This window comes from Aethalodelphis obliquidens, unplaced genomic scaffold (genome assembly GCF_003676395.1).
Source record: "Aethalodelphis obliquidens isolate GAN/ISIS:26980383/991018 unplaced genomic scaffold, ASM367639v1 scaffold102, whole genome shotgun sequence".
NCBI lineage: Eukaryota > Metazoa > Chordata > Mammalia > Artiodactyla > Delphinidae > Aethalodelphis > Aethalodelphis obliquidens.
Genome location: NW_020838046.1, coordinates 2,338,764 through 2,361,306, shown reverse-complemented (window position 1 = coordinate 2,361,306; position 22,543 = coordinate 2,338,764). Strand labels below are relative to the sequence as shown.

Sequence of the window (22,543 nt, the reverse complement as noted above, 5' to 3'; positions counted from 1 at the left end):
AGTCAACAAGAAAAAAAGGGAGAGGACTCAAATCGATAGCGTTACAAATGAAAATGGAGAAGTTACAATGGACACCGCAGAAATATAAAGGATCAAAAGAGACTTGCAACTGTACGCCAATAGAATAGAAAACCTGGAAGAAATGGACAAATTCTCAGAAAGGTACAATCTCCCAAAAGTGAACCAGGAAAAAATATGAACAGACCAATCACAAGTACTAAATTGAAAATGTGATAAAAAACTCCAAACAACCAAAAGTCCAGGACCTGATGGCTTCACAGGTGAATTCTATCAAACATTTAGAGGAGAGCTAACACCTATCCTTCTGAAACTCTTCCAAAAAACTGCAGAGAAAGGAACACTCCCAAGCTCATTCTACAAGGCCACCATCACCCTGATACCAAAACCAGACAGATACCACAATAAAAGAAAATTACAGGCCGATATCACTGATGAACATAGATGCAAAAATCCTCAATAAAATACTAGCAAACCAAATCCAACAACACATTAAAAGGATCATACACCATGATCAAGTGGGATTTATCACAGGGTTGCAAGGATTCTTCATTCATATGCAAACCAATCAATGTGATACACCACATCAACAAACTGAAGAATAAAAACCACATGATAATCTCAATAGATGCAGAAAAAAAGCTTTTGACAAAATTCAACACCCATTTATAATAAAAACTCTCCAGATGGGACTTCCCTGGTGGTCCAGTGGGTAAGAATCTGCATTCCCAATGCAGGGGACCCAGGTTTGATCCCTGGTCAGGGAACTAGGTCCCGCATGCATGACAAAACTAAGAGTCTGAATGTCGCAACTAAAAAGCCTTCATGCTGCAACTAAGACCCAGCACAACTAAGATAAATAAATAAATATTTTAAAAAAAACTCTCGAGAAAGTGGTCATGGAGGGAACCTACCTCAACGTAATAAAGGCCGTATATGACAAACCCACAGCAAACATCATTCTCAATGGTGAAAAGCTGAAAGCATTCCCTCTAAGATCAGGAACAAGACAAGGATGTCCACTCTTGCCACTTTTATTCAACATAATTTTGGAAGTCCTAGCCATGGAAATCAGAGAAGAAGAAGAAATAAAAGGAATCCTAATTGGAAAGAAAGAAGTAAAACTGTCACTCTTTGCAGATCACATGGTACTATACATAGAAAATCCTAAAGACGCTACCAGAAAACTACTAGAGCTCATCAATGAATTTGGTAAAGTTGCAGGATACAAAATTAATACACAGAAATCACTTGCATTCCTATACACTAACAATGAAAGATCAGAAAAAGAAATTAAGGAAACAATCCCATTTACCATCACATCAAAAAGAATAAAATACCTAGGAATAAACCTATCTAAGGAGGCAAAAGATCTGTACTCAGAAAACTACAAGACACTGATGAAAGAAGTCAAAGATGACATAAACAGATAGAGAGATATACCATGTTCTTGGATTGGAAGAATCAATATTGTCAAAATGAATACACTACCCAAAGCAATCTACAGATTCAATGCAATCCCTATCAAACTACCAATGGCATTTTTCACAGAATTATAACCAAAACGTTTAAAATTTGTATGGAAACACAAAAGACCCCAAATAGCCAAAGCAATCTTGAGAAAGAAAAATAGAGCTGGAGGAATCAGGCTCCCTGACATCAGACTATACACAAAGCTACAGTAATCAAAACAGTATGGTACTGGGAATTCCCTGGCAGTCCAGCGGTTAGGACTCTGCACTTCCACTGCAAGGGGGCACCGGTTCAATCCCTGGTTGGGAAACTAAGATCCCACATGCCACGTGGCACAGCCAAAAACAAACACAAAACAAAAAACAAACAAAAAGTAGAGTACTGGCACAAAAACAGAAGTACAGGAACAGGATAGAAAGTACAGAGATAAACCCACGCACCTATGGTCACCTAATCTATGGCAAAGGAGGCAAGAATATACAATGGAGAAAAGGAAGTCTCTTTTGTTCATGGTGCTGGGAAAACTGGACAGCTACATGTAAGAGAATGAAATTAGAACACTCCCTAACACCACACACAAAAATAAACTCAAAATGGATTAAAGACCTAAATGTAAGGCTAGATACTATAAAACTCTTAGAGGAAAACATAGGCAGAACACTCTCTGACATAAATAGCAGCAAGATTTTCTTTGATCCACCTCTTACAGTAATGAAAATGAAAACAAAAATAAACAATTAAACTTAAATACTAATTAAACTTAAAAGCTTTTGCACAGCAAAAGAAACCAAAAACAAAACGAAAAGACAACCCTCAGAATGGGAGAAAATATTTGCAAATGATGCAACAGACAAGGGACCAATTTCCAAAATATACAAACAACCCATGCGGCTCAATATAAAAACACAAACAACCCAGTTAAAAAATGGGTGGAAGATCTAAATAGACATTTCTCCAAGAATGACATACAGATGGCCAAAAAGCACATGAAAAGATGCTCAACATTGCTAGTTATTAAAGAAATGCAAATCAAAACTACAATGAGATATCACCTCACATCGGTCAGAATGGCCATCATCAAAAAATCTACAAACAATAAGTGCTGGAGAGGGTGTGGAGAGAAGGGAAACCTCCTACACTGTTGGTGGGAATGTAATGTAAATTGGTACAGGCACTATGGAGAACACTATGGAGGTTCCTTAAAAAACTAAAAATAGAACTACCATATGACCCAGTAATCCCACTCCTGGGATTTTTTCCAGAGAAAAACATAATTTGAAATGATACATGCACCGCAATGTTCACTGCAGCACTATTTACCATAGCCAGAACATGGAAGCAACCTAAATGTCCATTGACAGAGGAATGGATAAAGATGTTGTACAGCAAACTCCTGGGGCTGCCATGAGGATGTCGTGACCGCCCCTCAGCCCCAAGATGCCACCAGGGCACAGCCCACAGCTCCCCTGCCTGAGGTGTACACGGGCAGGATCCGGCCTCTCCCCTCCCCTCCCCCCCTCCCCTCCCAGATTTTATCTGGGCAACCTGCTGCAACTCGTTCAGCCTGGATGGACAGCCTGAGGCAGCCTCACTGCCCCATGAAGCCAGGTCGCAGGCTTATTCTAACCCTGGGTACAGCTCCTTCCCTTCCCCCACGGTCTCAGAACCAAGCTGCAAGGCCTGTGGGGCGCACTTCACAAGCGTGGCCAGGAAGGCCAATGGCCACGTGTCTCAGGACCAAGAGGAACCCGTCCACCTGGAGAGCACAGCCAGAGCACCTACTGAGGGTGGACGCAGACCGTCGACTCAGAGGATAGCTGAGGCTGGAGGGCCTCTCTGTCTGACCTGACCAACCGGAGGACGTTGAAGGCCTAACTGTGTGGCATCTCAAAGAGATCCTGGCTCACAACTTCATCAACTACAAGGGCTGCTGTGAGAAGTGGGAGCTGATGGAGGGTGAGGTGGCTGTACAAGGGTCAGAGGGGACTCCAGCAGCTGGTGTGTGCTGCTGAAGACCAAAACAGGGAAGCAGGGGAGCAGTGCCATCCAGCCTGGAGGAGAACCTGTGTCGGATCTGCATGGACTCGCCCATCGACTGTGTTCTGCTGGAGTGCAGCCACATGGTCACCTGTACCAAGTGTGGCAAGTGCATGAACCAGTGTCCCATCTGCCGGCAGTACGTGATCTGAGCCGTGCATGTCTTCTGATCCTGAGGGCTTCTACTGGCTTCTTCAGTGCTTTACAGTGACATAGCTCGAGATGTCTGTGCCCACAGTTAGCCAGCTTATAGAGGGGCAGGCTAACAAGAAACTCTGCAGTGTTCCTAAGACCAGGGCAAGCAAAGATGCTGTGTCACCTCTGGGCATGCCTGTCTTGCTTCAGAAGTGCACCTTGTGTCTGGCAGAGGCCGAGGCCAGTGGGAACTAATACAGATCACAAAGGCCAAGTCCCTGTTTCAATGATCTTGGGTTGATGATGGTAACTGATGAAGAGAGGACTTTCTGGAATTGGGACCATATCTTCCTCCCTTCCTCTGAGAACCTAAACAGTTTCACCCTTCTTCCTGTAGCCTGCCCATCCCCCTGAGCTGCATGCCTCTGTTTCACCCACCAGAAGTCCTGGTAGAAATGGCTCTCTTCTTCCCCAGCACATCTGGATTCATTTCTGGTCCCTCCAGCTTTCTGTGCTTTAACCAACCTTTGCTAAAGTCTGTTGCTGCATTACCTAAAATCCATGTGCTTCTTCAGACCAAAAAGGCGTTAGCTTACGAGACCAGTAGTGATCCTCCTTAGGGCAGAATTTGGACCAGTAGACTCATTTCTGGTGAGAAATGAAACACAAATGCTACTGAAAAAAACTTGAAGTCGTTAAGAGTTGCTTCTTTAAGTGCTGGGATTGGAAGCTATCAGTCTCCTAACATGCCCTTGGCAGTCAACAAAGCATCTGGCTTTCAAACTGCTGGGAAATTCCAGCCTCTGTGCAAGAGATGGTGCATGGATCATTTCTGCTTCTTCTCTTGGGGCCTGACTTTGTGCCATCCTTAATTTTAGCTTATGAGAAAAAGCAAAGCGTTGGGTGGAAGTAATGGCTTTCTGCTTGGCTTGACTTCTCCAACAAACAGCCTTAAACCACTTTCCCCTGAGCATGAGGTCCCTCCTTCCCACAGAGGTTTTAAACATGGTCTCACTGAAGGCACAGAGACTTAGGCAGAGAGCCTCACCCTTCTCTAGCCAGACTTCTTATGAAGTTCCTGGAGACTGAGTATGCAAGACACAGCACCTAAGAGGTATCAGAAGGTACTGAATGATGCTGGATTCAGCCTTTGAGCAGACAGCTAGAAGTCTTAGTTCCCCAAGTTGGTGGGGACTCCCTACTCCCATTTCCTTTCTCAGCCTACTGATAGAGGGTCAGGAAGAAGCATTCTCTAAGCCCTTTAGGAAGGGCCATGCAATGAGTAGGTGATGTTTTTGAGCCCTCCTAGGGTCTTTTCGCCACTAGAAGAGCTTAAGTTTGCTGGAGAAGCTTAGCCAAGCACAAACATACATACTATGTACTATCAGAAAAGCTGTATGTGCCCCCATTACCACTGGATGAGCTATGCAAACCCTTAAACACCTAAAGGCCTTGGCAGTCAGCCCCACCCCTTGCAGCCAAGATCTCTCAGACTAGAAGAACCAATCATGTCTTTGGAAAGCAGTGGGAAACCTCTAAGGGAACCTGTTTATTGGTACAGACATGCTTAATGCTTTCGCTCCATCAACCACTAATCCCTTTTTGGGGGAGTGAAATAATTTTATAAAGTGGTTGTCAGCTGAACACTGGATCATCTACCTTGACATTATACCAAGTCCTGGATGATTTGATTCTTGGCTACAGCCTTTGTAGAAACTGGGGGAATCAAGAGATTTCCCTGTAAAGACATCATCTTTCACCTTTCTGCTGGACAGTAAATACTACAGTTTACAGTGCCTACCAGATTAACAAAGGATTCAGCTACTCAATTCCTCTGTGAAACAGGTCTACATATATGCAGCTCAGTTACAACCTAGCAATAACTTCAGGGCAGAAGCTGGCTGTCTCCCTACTTAAAACTTGCTTTCTCTGCTGAGGCCTTACCTTTCCCTACCTCCCAATTTCCCTCTTAGACATGAGTTAATAATATTCTGATGGTTGGTTTGTAACCTCAGTAAGAATTAGAACTGATGTCATTTACTCATTTTGGAGAAAGAACTTGCCTTGAAGTCTTCTAACCTCTTTTGGTGAAGGTTTCCATTTAGGAAAAAAAGCTGCCCCTGCCTATTTTGTATCTGATTACTACACCAAATAAAATTTGGGAATTCTAAGATCCCAATTCAGTTACTGTCTAACCTAGGTAGAAAACTTGATTTTTATCCTTGAATGCTCTCTCCTGCCCATCATGGAGCCTTGGTCTTAATTATGATGGAAACATCTAATTCTTCCATTATTCCATGGCTTTTGCTGTGACTGTTCTGAGATTTCAGTTGAGACTTGTTTTAAAAGACATGGACAGCTCACTGGTTCATAATACATTGGAATAGCTGGATCCCAAGTAGTAAGAATAAGCTGTACAGGAATTAGTGCTCAATATATATTGTAAAAATTTGTTGAAATCTTTAAAAAAAATGTACATATATACAATGGAATATTACTCAGCCATAAAAAAAGAACGAAATAATATCATTTGCAGCAACATGGATGGACCTAGAGATTGTCATGCTGAGTGAAGGAAGTCAGACAGAGAAAGACAAATATATGATATCGCTTACATGCGGAATCTTAAAAAAAATGGTACAAATGAACTTATTTACAAAACAGAAATAGAGTCACAGATGTAGAAAACAAACTTATGGTTACCAGTGTGGGAAGTGGGGAGGGGTGGGGGAGAGATAAATTGGGAGATTGGGATTGACATATACACACTACTATATATAAAATAGATAATAAGGACCTACTGCATAGCACAGGGAGCTCTCCTCAATACTATGTAATGACCTATATGGAAAAAGAATCTCAAAAAGGGTGGATGTATGTATAACTGATTGCTGTAGAGCAGAAACTAACACAACATTGCAAATCAACTATACTACAATAAAAATTTTAAATAAATAAATAAATAAAGTTAAGGGGGGAAAAAAAAAAAAAACCAGAGTTCCACATGGGGCAGTTGTGCGTCACACTTTAATAGCCACTCTGAGGCATCAGGTAGGACACCCAGGAACCACAAGATTCACACTGCAGTGGGAAAATGGAGGTCAGTGGTTTAAAGTGGGGAAGTAAGTCATCCCCTTACTGTGAAGACATGACTACATCAGAAAACAGCAGCAAGTAAACCAAGCAGAAACTCCTCTCTGCACCCTGGGCACTGCCGTCCCAGGGCAGCCACTCCTCCCCTGAGCTCACAAGGGCTATGGTGGGGAGAGGGGGCTGCCAATGCCATTGTGGGGCCGAAGCTGTGGAGATGTGCTACCCTGGCATAAAATAGTATTGGGGCTCCCCCAGCTGGCACCCCTGAGCACAGAGATACACCTTGGAGGGCTCAGGTGGGTGTGAGCAGTGCATGTGCCTCCACTCACAGACACCGCCACTCCACCTGGCCCCAAGAGATTCCCACCCTGAGACATGCCGCCAAGCCAACATGGTAAGACCATTCCCAGAGCCCACGTGCCCCTTCAGCCACCCCAGACACTAAGAAGCCTCCTTTCCAGGCCTGACCAAGCAGGCTCAGAGGGGTGCGGACAGCCCCAAGGCATCCTGCCCTTGGCTGACGGATGAACTACCTCTAGATCTATATGGTTCGGAATCTCATCCAGGGCCTGGTGGAAGCTGGGCCTCTGCTCAGCACAGAGGCAGGTGCAGGACTCACTTCTACCCACCCTCAGTCCTCAGGAGGGCTCCTGATGCTCCAGCCACAAAGCCACCACCAGAGGACAGCCAGCCTCAGCACAGGACCCTCCACAGGAAGCATGATGGGCTGGGAACACCTGGGCTGCAGCAGCATGCCCCACCATGCCTGCAGCTCTGGGAGGCCCACGTATACTTGGGGACCCTCCAAGGGGGTATTCTTTCAACTGGGCCACCCTAGGAAGTGGGGGCTGGCCTACAGGGTGCAGCAGATAAACAGAGGCCTTGTACAAGACTGCAGGGACATCCAGGACTACTTCGTGGATGTGGGCCACCAGTCTGGCACAGATGCAGTTAGGGCCACAACGCCACTCTCAGAGCTTCTGATGTGGAGAGGACCCTTGATTTTCTCGGACCGCAACAGAGCCAGACCCACGTCCCCCAGGCCTGCCCTGTACTTGCCGGCTGCCTGCCCCGACTTGGTGAGCACAGCGGTGCCAGGGGCAATGCTGCCCACAGGGAGGGGGCCTGACAGCTGTACTGGGAAGAGGCGCTTTCGGATGACACCCATGTGGTGGGTGCGGGCCGTCAGCTCCTGGCCAATGTAGCAGCCTTTGGTGAAGCTGACGCCATTCATGAAGGCCAGGTTAGACTCCAGCGGTAGGGCTACTCCTGGGGGCAGGTCATGGACCCCCTCGGGAACGCCTGTAGAGGTAGGGAGAGGCTTGGTGAGACTAGGTGTCCTCCAGAGCTGGGGGCTCAATCAAGAGTGGCCGGGGGGACTGGCCTGTAGGAGTCCCACCACCTGACCCGCCACAATCCTCCGGGTCCCTCCTAGAACCCCTTCTTGTCCCTCCCCATCCTCCAGCTCCCTACTCCAGCACCCCGCTCTGGTCCCTGGGTGAGCACCTTGGTCTGGCCCTCAATACTACCCACTAAAGAAGTCGACCCTACCCCTGACCCCGGATCTCTGCTCTCTCCCCTGGCTCCTCCCAGTGCCTGGGCTTACCACACAGTTTCCCCAGGGCTCTGTGTCACACCCCTCCGGTCCCTTCCCATCCCACCCTGTCCTTCCCCCGTCCCCATCCAGCACCACTCCTCTACCCCCGACCCTTCCCCAGGTCCAACCCCATGTCCATACCTTGCTGGTACCGGTGCCGGTGATAATCCTGGAGGTCCCCAAGACGGCCCCCGAGCACCAGGGCTGAGCCCTCATCCTGGGAGAGGAGCCGCCAGCCCATGCGAGCAGTCCGGGGATCACGGGTGAGGATGGTGGTGCACTCGGCCTTCTCCTGAAGCAGCACAGCCCTGCCGGCCTCCTCAGGGGCACAGGGCAGCACGGCCCACACCCGCAGCTCGGGGCATGGCTCCACGGTGACCTTCCGCCGGATCTTGTGCAGCACCAGGTGCCTCTGCAGCGCATCCAGCACTGAGCTGTCACACTCCAGGAGGAAAGTGGGCTGCTCGTGGGAGCCCTCAGGGAGCCTGTGGGGAGAGGAAGGGGTGCATGGGGGCGGGCACGGCACACCGTGGAAAGTGCATGGAGTCAGGCCGCGGCCGTACGTGCTGTGCCTCCCAAGTGCACCTCGGACCACCTATTAAAGCTGCACAGCACAGCGATGTGCTGGAGACCTCATGGCACCACCCTTCCCTGCCCAGGGAGGAAACCCCAGGAAACAGTCTGGCAGGTGGAGGAGAGGGCTTGGCCCAACAGGTGGGAAGCAGGGCCCTGGGACCACAGTGGTGTCTGGTGCGCAAGGTGAGGCGGAAAGGCACAGATGGCCACAGTGAAGTCCAGGATTTGTCCCCTCCAGCCCTGAGAAGCCACTGAGAAGCCAAGGGTCCTAAGGCAGGGCACACAATGGATTTCAGGAGGGATGTGGGCAGGCAGGAAGAGCTGGGAGGACAGCAGACAGCTGACGCAGGTGAGATGCGTGGTGAAGCCACACCCTACCCATGCCCACCGCCCACCTCCCCTAGGGAAGCTCCGCAACCTGATCAGGGCTCCAGAACCAACCTAACCCTCACTTCAGGCAGCCCACATCCACCGAATGACCCCAGATCCTGTTGTCATTGACGGATGGATGATGGGGCCCTTACAGACAGATGAGCACAGAGGAGAGACCAGTGCACCATCAGACATGGTGGAGGGGCCCTAAGTGGAGACATCCAGGACCCAGAGTACATGGCTGGAGTCCTGGTTATAGATGTGGCTTGAGCAAGGACCCACAGCTGGGTGAGAGCTGAGACACAGAAGCGGTAAGACCTTCCAGGAGCACGTATAAGACAGAAAGGTCGTCAGCTGGTACCCCAGACCCCTCCTCCAGAACCCATCAGCTGTGCCCCCAACCCCCTCCCCAGGCAGGAAAGGGTTAACTGCTGCCCTGGAGCAGCCAGTCACCCCCCGAGGAAAGAGCTACAGAGGCTTGCTTGGTGGGTTCACCTTACAGCACAAACCCTGTCATGTCCATGCATGTAACTATCAGGCACGGGTCCAATAAGGACAGGGACAACCATGTGGAACACAGCAGGCTGTAGCAGCAAGTCAGGTTAGCACCTCACCTTCCAAACAGTCCTCAAAGAAGGTCAAAAATGAGATCGGCTGAGGGGTGGAAAAAGGATCATTTACGGATGGAACTAAAATGCCAGAAAAAAACAGAAGAGTTCAAAGGCGCTGCCTCAGATAACCACATGGAAAGAAGTTCAAAGTCACTTACCATGAAACAAAGGCAAATTAAAACCACGACGAGATACCACGGCACAACTATCAGAAATAAGAACATCCAAGGCAGTGAGGATGCAGAGAAGCTGGATCATTCAGCCTTGCTGGTGGGAACGTAAATGGAACAGACATTCTGGAAAATGGTTTGCAGTCCTTTATAAAACTAAACATGCAGCTACCACACAACCCAGCCATTGTACTCCTGGGTATTTATCCCAGAAAACACCCCAGGTGTTCACATAAAACCTGTGCATGAACGTTAGAGGCAGTTTTATTCTTAACAGCCAAGAAATGAAACCAAAATATTCTTCAGTTGGTGAATGGTTAAACAAACTGTGGTCCATTCCCTCAATGGAATACTACTCAGCAGGGAAAAGGAACAGACTACTGATGAAGCCAAAGGGCATGAAGGTGAGTGAAATCCAATCTCAGAAGACTCTGTTTGTACGATATTCCTGAAATGACATGATCATAAACATGGAGAGCAAGCATATTTATGCTCGGGGATAAGGGGATGAGAAGGGCAGTATGCCCACAGAGGGCAGAAGGGAGCTTGATGGTAATGGAGCAGCTCTGTCTTGATCGAGGTTACACAGGTCTACATGTGTGATCAAATTAGAGCTGCATGCATGAGAGCATATGGAAATCTGGGAGAACCTGAGGGTGCCCTGTGGCTGGCCCATGTCCGTCCCAATTGTGACCCTGGACTATAGGAGGCAAGATGATGCTACTGGAGGAACTGGGTGAAGGGAATATGGGACATCCCTGTTCATTTTTTTGTGGCTTACTGTAAATCTATAACTATTTCGAAATAAAAAGTTAAAAAGAAAGAAGAAAAAGGAGATGCCTCTGGAGAAGATTGGTCCATGCCGGTGAGAAGGAAGACAGCAGTCGGTCAATTTTCATCAAAAGCCTTTTAATGTTATTAGGTTTTTTAACCATGTGCAGGTACATTTTTATTTTTATTTATTTATTTATTTATTACATTTTTATTGGAGTATAATTGCTTTACAACGGTGTGTGAGTTTCTGCTTTATAACAAAGTGAATCAGTTATACATATACATATGTTCCCATATCTCTTCCCTCTTGCGTCTCCCTCCCTCCCACCCTCCCTATCCCACCCCTCCAGGGGGTCACAAAGCACCGAGCTGATCTCCCTGTGCTATGCGGCTGCTTCCCACTAGCTATCTACCTTACGTTTGGTAGTGTATATACGTCCATGCCACTCTCTCGCTGTCACAGCTTACCCTTCCCCCTCCCCATATCCTCAAGTCCATTCTCTAGTAGGTCTGTGTCTTTATTCCTGTCTTACCCCTAGGTTCTTCATGACATTTTTTTCTTAAATTCCATATATATGTGTTAGCATACAGTATTTGTCTTTCTGATTTACTTCGCTCTGTATGACAGACTCTAGGTCTATCCACCTCACTACAAATAGCTCAATTTCATTTCTTTTTATGGCTGAGTAATATTCCATTGTATATATGTGCCACATCTTCTTTATCCATTCATCCGATGATGGACAATCAGGTTGTTTCCATCTCCAGGCTATTGTAAATAGAGCTGCAATGAACATTTTGGTACATGACTCTTTTTGAATTATGGTTTTCTCAGGGTATATGCCCAGTAGTGGGATTGCTGGGTCATATGGTAGTTCTATTTGTAGTTTTTTAAGGAACCTCCATACTGTTCTCCACAGTGGCTGTATCAATTTACATACATTTTTATTTTTTTAATCTCCGATAAAGGAAGCAGACAGAAACAGTATGAAATACTGGCAAGGGGAGGAATTGGGCATGGGTGGACAGAATGTGAGGTTGTAGGGGAGAGTAAACCTTGGAGGGAAGAGGGAGAAATGAGGGTAAAGCCATACCCAAGGAGGGAGGAGGCCCAGCATGGGGAGGGCCCTGAGAAGGGCTGGTGAAGGGACCACCAGGATGCCGGGGTAGACAGGCCCCAGGCTGATGCCCCCATCTCACTCACAGGGCGGATGTTCCACGGGGTTCAAGACAAATTGGGTGGGGCAGGGCCAGGTTCTGGGCTCAGACACTTTCTGAGCTACCTGTGCCAATGGCCATGTGCCATTCAGCCCCTGAGGACCAACAAAGCTGCAATGCACCCCTGCTCCCCACCACCCCAAATCAGACTGTCTGCTGCCCCTGCTGCAGTTGAGTAACAGGGGACAGGTCAGAAGAAGAAGAGGTGAAGTAGGGTGAGCCTATGCTCAGGGCAGCTTTCTTGGCTGGCATGGCCAATGTGTGGGCTGGAGCACTCTCTGTGGGGCCATCCTGGGCACTGCTGAGCGCTGAGAGCACCCCTGGGCCCAGGCCACTAGATGCAAGGAGCATCCACGCCTGAATGACAACCACAAATATCCCCAGACGTCGCCAAGTGCCCCTGAGTAGAGCCGCCAGATAAAACACAGGATGTCCAGTCAAATTTCAACTTCAGAAAACAGTGTAATGTCTTTAGTGTATGTATTTCCCAAACACTGCATAGGTCACCTCCTAAAAAGTCACCTGTGTCTGTTTGAAATTTAGCTGGGCAACCCACAGTTTTATTTGCTAAGCCTGGAAGCCCCTCCTAGCAGCACAACCGCAGCAGCAGGAAAAGGAAGGTCGAGGGGCACCTGCAGCTTCCCCAGACGGCCTGGCAGGCAGGACCTGGATATGGCATGTGGTGGCAGTGCAATCCCAGGTGTCCATCCTCACCCACCCTCCTGCCCAGGACGCAGGCTGTGTGAAAACCCAAAAAGGGAGGGTCAAGCCCACCTAACTCCTCATCCAGAACGCCCAGAGTGCCCTCCTCCAGCAGCCCAATGCCCTGCACAGTACCTGACACCCTGGTACCCACCACCCCCATAAACACAGAGACCTCACGCCTCGAGTGCAGCCCTGGACCCAGCTCTGCCCAGGGCCAGGGTCTTCACACATAAACAGATCCCCTCAGGGGCACTGCAGGTACCAGGTCATGAGGCATGGGCAGGCATGGGGCACAAGGGGGCTAGCAGGTAAGGGACACACAGGTGCACAGAGACCAGACCCTAATGCCTGTCAAGGAGTGGCGGCACTCACCAGGGGCCTTGGACTGCTGCAGGACTGTACACGGAGGACCCTGTCAGGCTGGCATACTCCAAGTCGCCTAAGGGAACAGCCTACGGCGTGCCCATGGGGGACTGAGTATATGGAGCCCTACACGCTCCCCACAAGGCAGGAAGCAGACAATCCAGGGGCCCACAGAGCATGGCCACAGCAGGAGGGCAGAAGAGACGCGGGTTAAATGGAGGCTCAGTGGGGTTGCCATAGGAACCATGAGGTCCTGGGCAGAGATGCACTAGCCCCACTGCCCACCTTCCCTCTGCTGGGTACACACATACCAGGAACCTGCCGAGACCAGACTCAGCATAGAGCCAGCTGAGACGAGCACAAGGGGAACCAGGCATGGAGAGAAACAAGGGAGCAGTGGACCATCCGAATCCTCACCAGGCAACCCCGGTGGGATGGCCCCCAGAGACACCCCCTAGAAACCCATAGACAGAGACTTCAGTGTGTCCCACAAAAGCCAGAGCAGCCCAGGACCAGAACCTGGAGCATCTCCTCTGCAGCCAGCACTTAAGGCCTCCATCATGAAGACAGAGGCCCAGGAAACAAACACATGGTCAGAATGAGGAAAGACTTTCAAAACACAAAGCCTCGGGCTTCCCTGGTGGCGCAGTGGTTGAGAGTCCGCCTGCCGATGCAGGGGACACAGGTTCGTGCCCCGGTCCAGGAAGATCCCACATGCCGCGGAGCGGCTGGGCCCGTGAGCCATGGCCACCAAGCCTGCGCGTCCGGAACCTGTGCTCTGCAACGGGAGAGGCCACAACAGTGAGAGGCCTGCGTATCGCAAAAAAAAAAAAAAACAAAAAAAAACACAAAGCCTCAGCTGAGAGGGTGAGGAGTCAAGCCACAGACTGGGAGAAAAGGTTTGAAAAGTCACATCTGACAAAGGACTGTCACTCAAAATATTCAAAAGCACTTACAACTCAAATAAGGAAACAACCTGATTAAAAATGGGCCAAAGGCCTCAACAAACACCTCCCCAAAGATAGGTGGCAAACAGCGTATGAAACGATGCTCCACGTCATATGTCAACGGGGAAAAGCAAATTAAAAAAACAACAAGCTACCATTACACACCTATTAGAATGATCAAAATCCAGAACACTGACACCACCAAATGCTGGTGAGGTTATGGAGCAATGGAAAGTCTTCATTCATTGCTGGTGGGAATGCAAAATCGTACAGCTACTTTGGAAGATATTTTGGTGGTTTCCTACAAAACTACACATATTCTTACCTTACAATCCAGCAATCACACTCCCTGGTATTTACCTAAAAGGAGATGAAAACTAACCGCCACACAGAAACCTGTACACAGATGTTTATAGCACCTTTATTCATAACTGCAACAATATGGAAGCAACTGCTGAAGTCCTTCAGTAGATGGATACATAAACTGGTACATCCAAACAATGGACTATTATTCAACACTAAAATGAGCTATCAAGCCCTGAAAAGACATGGAGGACACTTAAATGTATATTACTAAGTGAAAGAAGTCAATCTGAAAAAGCTGCATACTCTGGACTATTATTCAACACTAAAATGAGCTATCAAGCCCTGAAAAGACATGGAGGACACAAATATATATCATTAAGTGAAAGAAGTCAATCTGAAAAGGCTGCATACTCTATGATTCCAACTACGTGACATTCTGGAAAAAGTGAAACTATGGAGACAGTTCCAGATCCAAAAAGATCCTTTCAGTGGTTGTGAGGAGTTAGGAGGAAGGGAGGGTTGAATAGGTAGAGCACAGAGGATATTTAGGGGTAGTGAAACTACCATATATATTACAATAGTACATACACATTATTATACATTTGTCCAATTTGTCCAGCACCAGCAGTGAAACCTAATGTGAATTAAGGACTCTGGGTAATTTTGGTGTTAATGCAGGCTCGTCGATTGTAAATAACATACTACTTTGGAGGAAGAGGTTGATAACGGGGGAGACTATGCATGCGTGGGGGCAGAGAGTATATAAGAAGTCTCTGTACATTCCCCTAAATTTTGCTATGAACCTAAAATTCGTCTAAAAAGTCTACTTTTTCTTTTTTCTTTATTTTTTTGGCCACACCACATGGCTTGCAGGATCTCAGTTCCCTGACTAGAGATTGAACCCAGGCCACGTCAGTGAAAGTTTGGAATCCTAACCACTAGGCCAACAGGGAACTCCCTATAAAGTCTACTCTAAGAACAAAAAGCTTGTTGGTAGGAATGTAAATTGATACAACTGCTATGGAGAACGGTTGGAGGTTCTGTAAAAAACTAAAAATAGAACTACCGTTTGACCCAGCAATCCCACTACTGGGCATATACCCTGAGAAAACCATAATTCAAAAAGAGACATATACCACAATGTTCATTGCAGCACTACTTACAATAGCCAGGACATGGAAGCAACCTAAATGTTCACTGACAGATGAACGGATAAAGAAGATGTGGCACATATATACAATGGAATATTACTCAGCCATCAAAAGAAACGAAATTGAGTTATCTGTAGTGAGGTGGATGGACCTAGAGTCTGTCATACAGAGTGAAGTCAGAAAGAGAAAAATACCGTATGCTAACACATATATATGGAATCAAAAAAAATGGAACTGATGAACCTAGTGGCAGGGCAGGAATAAAGACATAGAGAATGGACTTGAGAACACGGAGCGGGGAGGGGGAAGCTGGGGCGAAGTAGAGTAGCATCGACATATATACACTACCGAATGTAAAATAGTTAGCTAGAGGGAAGCAGCAGCATAGCACAGGGAGATCAGCTCGGTGCTTTGCGATGACCTAGAGGGGTGGGATAGGGAGGATGGGAGGGAGACTCAGGAGGGAGGGGATATGGGGACATATGTATGCATATGGCTGATTCACTTTGTTGTACAACATAAACTAACACAGTATTGTGAAGCAACTGTACTCCAATAAAGATCTATTAAAAAAAGACAAAAACAAAAAGCTAAAGCTTTGTCTGAGAGATGCTTCTACATCCGGACCAGGGTGCACTGAGGAAGGAACAACTCAAGAATGGGAAACTAGAAGCGTGACAGTTTAAATGAAAAATCCCAAGGAGTTCCCTGGTGGTCTAGTGGTTAGGATTCCAGGCTTTCACTGCCGTGGCCTCAGTTCAATCCCCGGTCTGGGAACTGAAGTCCCGCAAGCTGCGCAGTTGGCCAAAAAAAAAAGAAAAAGAAAAATTCCAGAGAGAGGGTGCAGAGAAAACACCAGGCAGAGAGCAAGCACGAAGAAAACAGGAAGGTCCCAGGCTCCCAGGCGGGACAGCCAGTTGCCAGTGTGTCCCTCTTCCCAGAAAGCAGACCTCAGTGAGATCAGATGTAGGTAAAGGGCCAAGAGCAACCAGGAGGGGAAGGATCACATCCCATGAACTAACAGCAGGCATCAGACCAGAACAAAGGCATAGCGATGGGGTGGAAGGCCAGCAGGCTTGGCACCCCATGCCCCTGAGCAGAACTGGGAGAGAGAAATCTGGACATTGTTTACCAAGCCCCCAGGCCCAAGAGCAGCCATCTGAGGGAGTGTTCTCATACCTTCTCTCCTCTAACTGCTCAGGAGAAGTGGGGCCACTAACTCAGGCTGTCTCTTTCTGATGGAATGAAGATCCCACCCCAACCCCTCGGGGCGGCACTCCCCACAAAGGACTTTGAGTTGGAATCTCAGAAGAGCACCTGGGGTCATGGGGCGTCATCACAGTGCACCCCAATTCCCTTAGCACACAGACAGCAAGTGGCACTGCGATACCCCATTCTCAGGAATTAACAAGAGAGAGAAAAACAAACTCCTCTATAGGACAAATCAGGGCATCCACAATGTGTGGAAAGAGCCACCACATACATGCTTGGTGACAAGAACTGCTGGCCCAGCAGCTAAGCAAAAACGCTTCAGACCTGAGGAAAAGTATGAAGAGAAAAAACCCCTAGAAACAAAAAAATTTTACACTGTAGAGTGACTTACGAGGATATAAAATTCATTATAACAAGAATGCAAAGGCATAAAGATGTAAAGGCAGACTGGAGACTCAAGGAAGAAAATTTGGGGACCAAAACAACATCATTACAACACTGATAGATTAACTGAAAATTACTGACACAGAGGGTTTAAGATAATCAAAGAACGCAGTTTCTAAAAGAGATTAAAGCAACTACTGGGAAGGTAATAATTACATAAAACAGATAATGACAACAAACCTTTTCTGTAAAGAACCAGACTGTAAATAATTTAGGTTTGCGGCCACACGGTCTCTACCACATTATCATATTACTAATTATACTTTTGCCATTGGAAAATGAAAGTAGCCACACAGTATACAAACAAATGGGCATGCAGCATTCCAATCAAACTTTACTTATGAAAACAGAGTGAGCTGGATCTGCCCAAGGGTCATACTTGACTGAGTCCTGTTCCAGAGTCATACAGCCCACCAAGTGCCCAGCAACATGACATGAAAGAAGACCCAAAATACAACACATCGTCATAACACTTCAAGACATCAGGATGAAAAAGAGCCCCGAAGAGTGTCCAAAGAAAAAGCAGTCACACACAAAGGCTCAAACATAAAAAGGCACCAGGCCTCTTGACAGCAATGCCAGTTGTGGCTTCAGTGTTTTCAGGGACGATTTTCAGCCTAGAATTTTATGCCCAGCCAAGCTATCAGGTAAAACCATTTGAAGGAGTCAAAGGTCCACCTGAAGTATCCTACCTCTCAACAAGGCACTAAAGAACATACTCCTCCAGCAGGCAGGCACTGAGGAAGATGCAGACAAGAACCCACAATAGAAGAGGGACACTGGAGTTTCCAGGGCAGTTTCAGGCAGGGCAACGACCTGCAACTGCATGACAGTTTCTAGAAGAACCTCTGAGAAAGTCTGAGAAAGCTAAGCAAGTGAAAACCGAAAGCTCTATAGCTCTAAAGGCCACTGACTTGGCTTGTCCTGGTGACCATCACAGAAAGTCATGATAAAATCAGCACTGACTGATGTAAAACACCAAACGCTAATAATCACTGAATACGGAGAGATTTTGGACAGAAATGTGTGTACACTGGAGAACTCAGGAAGTAGTAGCACAAGCCAGTCGCGCAGAGACTGCTCCCTGCAGTGTGGCTCCAGGTGCCACGACCCCTTCTCCGTGCAGTGGGTCTGAGCAGGATCAGAGGCCAGGCGCAGGGACGCCCAGGCCCTCCCATTGGTGAGTGTCACTGGCCCATCCCTGGGTGCAGGCTCCAGCTCACCTATGGCTGCCCTGCCCCGGTGCCCTCCCCCAGGTGCCCATCCCCAGCCCACCCTGTGTGCGGGTCCCCAAGTTCCCTACACTGGGCGCGCCTCCCATCCTCAGGTGCCCTCCCTTGGAGGCCCACCTCGGCCCCCCCATGCACAGGTTCCCAGGTGTCCCTTCCCCTGGATGCCCTGTCCTGCATGTCCTCTCCTGGATGTCCGTCCTGGGCCATTGGTAGCCCTCCCCTAGGTGCCCTGCCTCTGGGTGTCCTTAGTTCCGCCCCCTGTCCGCCCCTCCCCGGTGCCTACCCCTCCCCTGAGAGCTCTCCATGGAAGCCCATCCTCCAAGCCTTCTCATGCCCGCTCCTGGGTGCCCTTCCCCTGGGTGATACCCCCTCCCCTACCCCGGTCCCCCGGAGCCTGTGCCCCAACCCGCTCTCACCCGTAGAGAATGACGTCATAGAGGGTGCGTCCCTGGACGTTGAGAAAGTGGGCGTAGCCCGAACGCGCCGAAGTTGAAGCCTCGCCGGCCGCAGGACCTGGAAGCGGCAGCTCATTGGTCAGCAGACCCAGGAGAAAGGGCGCAGAGTCCGGCCCACGCACGCGCACCAGGGCGCGCTCGTCCAGTAGGAAGCAGGCCCACGCCGCGCTGCCCGCGGACTCACCACGATGACAGCAGGAGTTGTGGCCCAGGCGACGCCTCGGAGCAGCGCGCAGCCGCCAGCTCCAGGCCCGGCCGCCACGCCCTGGAGCTGCACCCCGGAGCAGCGCTGCGGCCGCCATCTTGGGGAGGAGTGAGGCGGCGGGAAGGGGCGGCCCGGGCGGCGGCGCGAGCGGGCGGGCGCGCGCCACAACACCTTGGAGGCGGGCGAGCGGAGCGTGCGCGGGGCGGAGGTGGGGGGGGGGGAGGCGGTGCAGGCGGGCCCCAAAACAGCCCCTGACGGCGGGCGGGCGAAGTGTGCGTGGGGGGCGGAGTGTGCGCGAGCATGCGCGGGCTAGTACCACAGCAATCCCTGGAGGCGCGCGAGCGGTGCTCGCGTGAGTGGCCAGGGTGAGGGTGGGCGGACCTTGCGCGGGGGCGAGGCCTCGGGCTGTCAGTCCTGCAGTTGACCTCCTCCTCGAGCCTCAGAGAAGTTTCTGCTTGCTTTACAGTGGTGAGCCGCTCATAACATAAACTTTACCATCTTAACCATTGTTAGGTGCACATTTCAGGGGCATTAAGCGCGTTCACACTCTTTTGGAGCCATCCCCATCGTTCAGAACTTTCTCACCTTCCCATACGGAAACTCCACCCCCATCAAACGCAGATCCCTATCTACCTCCCCCGTCCCTGGGAACCCCATTCCAGTCTGTCTCTATGAACCTGACTCCTCTGGGAAACTCATAGAAGTGGAGTCATGCAGTATTTGTCCTTTTGTGACTGGCTTGTGTCTACCAGGTTCCACCATGATGTAGCATATGTCAGCCTTTTTAAGGGCTGAATGATGTTCAATTGTATGTGTATACCATATTTGAATTATCCATTCACCCATTGGTGGACATTTGTGTTGTTTCCACCCATTGGCTGTTTTGAATAATGCTGCTATGAAGATGGGTGTACAACTTTGCTTTCAGTTCCTTTGTAAAACAGACACTCCTGGGTATCCTATACTCTCACACTACCCTTCACTTCTTATCACTAAATGTGTGTGGGGGGAGAGGGTCCCCCACACCACACAATTCTCTGACACCAGCTAGGTGTCTTAAAATTTAACTCAATTTTTAATCCATCTACCTGATAGCATGAGATCCCATAAGACTGCCACACACACTGTCTCATACACTCACACTCTCCCCCTCCCCACTTCAGATGCAAATCGAAGTCCAGGTTGTCACCTGTGCTTCTGACCAACCAGCTATAGATCAGAGGTTCCAACAGCCCTCTCCTTGGGTTCAATTAGTTTATTAGAGTGGCTCATAGAACTCAGAGAAACATTTTACCTACCAGATTACTGATTTGTTATAAAAGGATATAACTCAGGAACAGCCAGATGGAAGAGAGCAAAGAGCAAGGTATGTGGGAAGGGGTACGGAGCATCCATGCCCTCTGAGCACACCGCACGCTCCCCAAATCTCCATGTGTTCCCCAACCCAGAAGCTCTCCAAACCCAGTCCTTTTGGGATTTTACAGAGGCTTCATTACCTAGATGTGATTGATTAAATTATTGGCCATTGGCTGTTGATTCAACCTGCAGCCCATCACTCCTCCCCAGAGGTCAAGGGGTCGGGCTGAAAGCTCTAACCCTCTAATCACACGGTTGGTTCTGGCAACCAGCCCCCATCCTTAGGGGCTTTTCAGAAGTTACCTCATTAACATAAACTGGTTGACCAGAACTCCCTAGGGTTTTCCAGGCCCTTGGTCCCCTCCCAGTCGGCTTCCTGGTTGTGAGCAGCCAGGCCTGGAATGCAGTTCCACTGGCCTTTCATGGAAAAGGTCTTCCTCTGTTGGGCCTGTGTTCCTAGGGTGACCCAGCACCTCCCTGTCAGCCCTGTGAGGTCAGGGAGGAAACCATTCGAGGACAACATGGGGGGGGTTGCATTCCTCAAGCCTCACATCAGACCATCCCTTGGCCAGCAGAAAACCTGCTTCCCACCAGCACAGCCTGTGGGAAGGGCCAGCAGGCTGACCCAGGGCCACCCGGAACCTTACCTGACGTTCCCAGTCCAGTGCCAAGCCCAGCCCACTTGGTCAAGCAGGGCCACTGCTGCCACCTGGGGCTGTTTAAATGCAAATTAACTCAAATGAAGTCAAATGAAACTTTTAGCTCCTTACTGAATGGGCCACACTGAAATGTCCAGAGCCACAGTCAGCTGGTGGCTGCCTCTGTGAACAGAGCAGGCAGCACTTCCCAGCATTCTAGAGTCTGCCAACCAGCACTGCTTCAGGCTCCCTCCTCCAGGAAGGCTTCCCAGATCTCTGCACCAGCCTGGCCAGCCTGACAGCAGGGACCCCTGCATGTGGGCATGGCCTGGCTACTGCTCCTTCTCAGGTCCTCTCACTGCAGCTTCTCATGCCTACAGGTCTAGGTGGAGGGAACTGTGGACTGGTCTCAGGATGCGCCCAAGGAACCCCACTCATTGGCCTGGGTCCAGCTGGGGGCATAGGTTGCTGCTGGATCCCATGTGCATCTCCTCCCTCTGAGGCCATGGGCCCTGGAGCTGTCGGGAGGGGTGGGGATCTGAGAGCTGGAAAATCAGCAGACATGGGGGTCCCAGACCCTGTTTCCCAGCTGCTGCCAGGCCAGGGGTTGTTTCCTGTTATTCTCTCCTCATGGCCTCCTCCCTTCCCAAAGTCAGAAGAAGGAAGCTGCCCCCATTCTGGGCACCCCCCTCCCTGAAGCCCTCCACGATCTCCCTGAGCAGCCGGCGAGTTGGCTCCAGCCATGGAAACAGATGAGAATGAGACAAGGCCGTTCTGTCTGATCCTGCTCCAGCCGCTCCCCTGGCCTGGCCCTGCCCCTATACAGACCTGGGTGGGCCCCACACAGCCCGAGGACCCCACCAGACAGTGAAGCAGGGGTGGAGAGGCCTGGGCTCAACCCACCAGCCTGCTCCAGAGCACAGAAGATGGGGGGCGAGGGTTGATGGCTTTGCACCCCAGTTCAGCTCTCCAGCCTCATGGCCATACAGGCACTGAGAGGATTTTTTTTTTTTAAGTAGTTAGGTGAGCATTAAGTGTCAAGTTTAGTTGGGTTCCACCTCTGCAGACTTGGGCATACTAGATACTATGTCATAGGTGGGAGATGGACACCCTGTTAGGGTATCGGGGCTCAGGCATGAGATCATGGTTATGGTGGTTCAAAACATCAAGAAATTGGTGTTAGAGGTAGAAACGTGTATGACACAGAGGTTGGCTCCCCTAGCCTGGGATGGCCAGTGACATCAGTTGGGAGGACATGACAGTAAATCCTAAGTCACCCCCATTGAAAGCTCACAAAACATACAGGACCCCAGTGGTTCATACAGGCCCCTAAGTTCCTGAAACAAGAGGCTTATGCATTAGGATCCCCTTCTGTGGTGACTGAGCTTTTAGTTAGGCATCTGCCTTCTAATATGGGTTGCATTGCATCCCCCCAAATTCACATTATGGAGCCCT

The 22,543-nt window shown here is 49.4% G+C and overlaps 1 protein-coding gene and 1 pseudogene across 1 annotated transcript; one reads left to right on the top strand and one right to left on the bottom strand.

Annotated features, from left to right (window-relative positions):
• The first annotated feature begins 796 nt into the window (after positions 1–796).
• LOC113614708 (E3 ubiquitin-protein ligase rififylin pseudogene) lies at positions 797–5,019 on the top strand (annotated as a pseudogene).
• Positions 5,020–6,671: 1,652 nt separating this feature from the next.
• On the bottom strand, positions 6,672–19,298 carry IBA57 (iron-sulfur cluster assembly factor IBA57). The gene is made up of 3 exons (XM_027096494.1): positions 18,851–19,298; positions 8,495–8,838; positions 6,672–8,058 (listed from the first exon to the last, which is right to left on the bottom strand). Exons 1-3 carry the CDS (start codon positions 19,189–19,191, stop codon positions 7,667–7,669), a joined length of 1,077 nt encoding a protein of 358 aa, XP_026952295.1. The 5' UTR covers positions 19,192–19,298; the 3' UTR covers positions 6,672–7,666.
• Positions 19,299–22,543: the final 3,245 nt, after the last annotated feature.

Coding starts and splice junctions, on each gene's coding strand:
- IBA57 (XM_027096494.1), bottom strand. CDS start 19,191: ATGGCGGCCGCAGCGCTGCTCCGGGGTGCAGCTCCAGGGCGTGGCGGC. Junction 8,839..18,850: donor TATGACGTCATTCTCTACGG/GTGAGAGCGGGT, acceptor CTCTCCCCACAG/GCTCCCTGAGGGCTCCCACG. Junction 8,059..8,494: donor CCGGCACCGGTACCAGCAAG/GTATGGACATGG, acceptor CTACCTCTACAG/GCGTTCCCGAGGGGGTCCAT.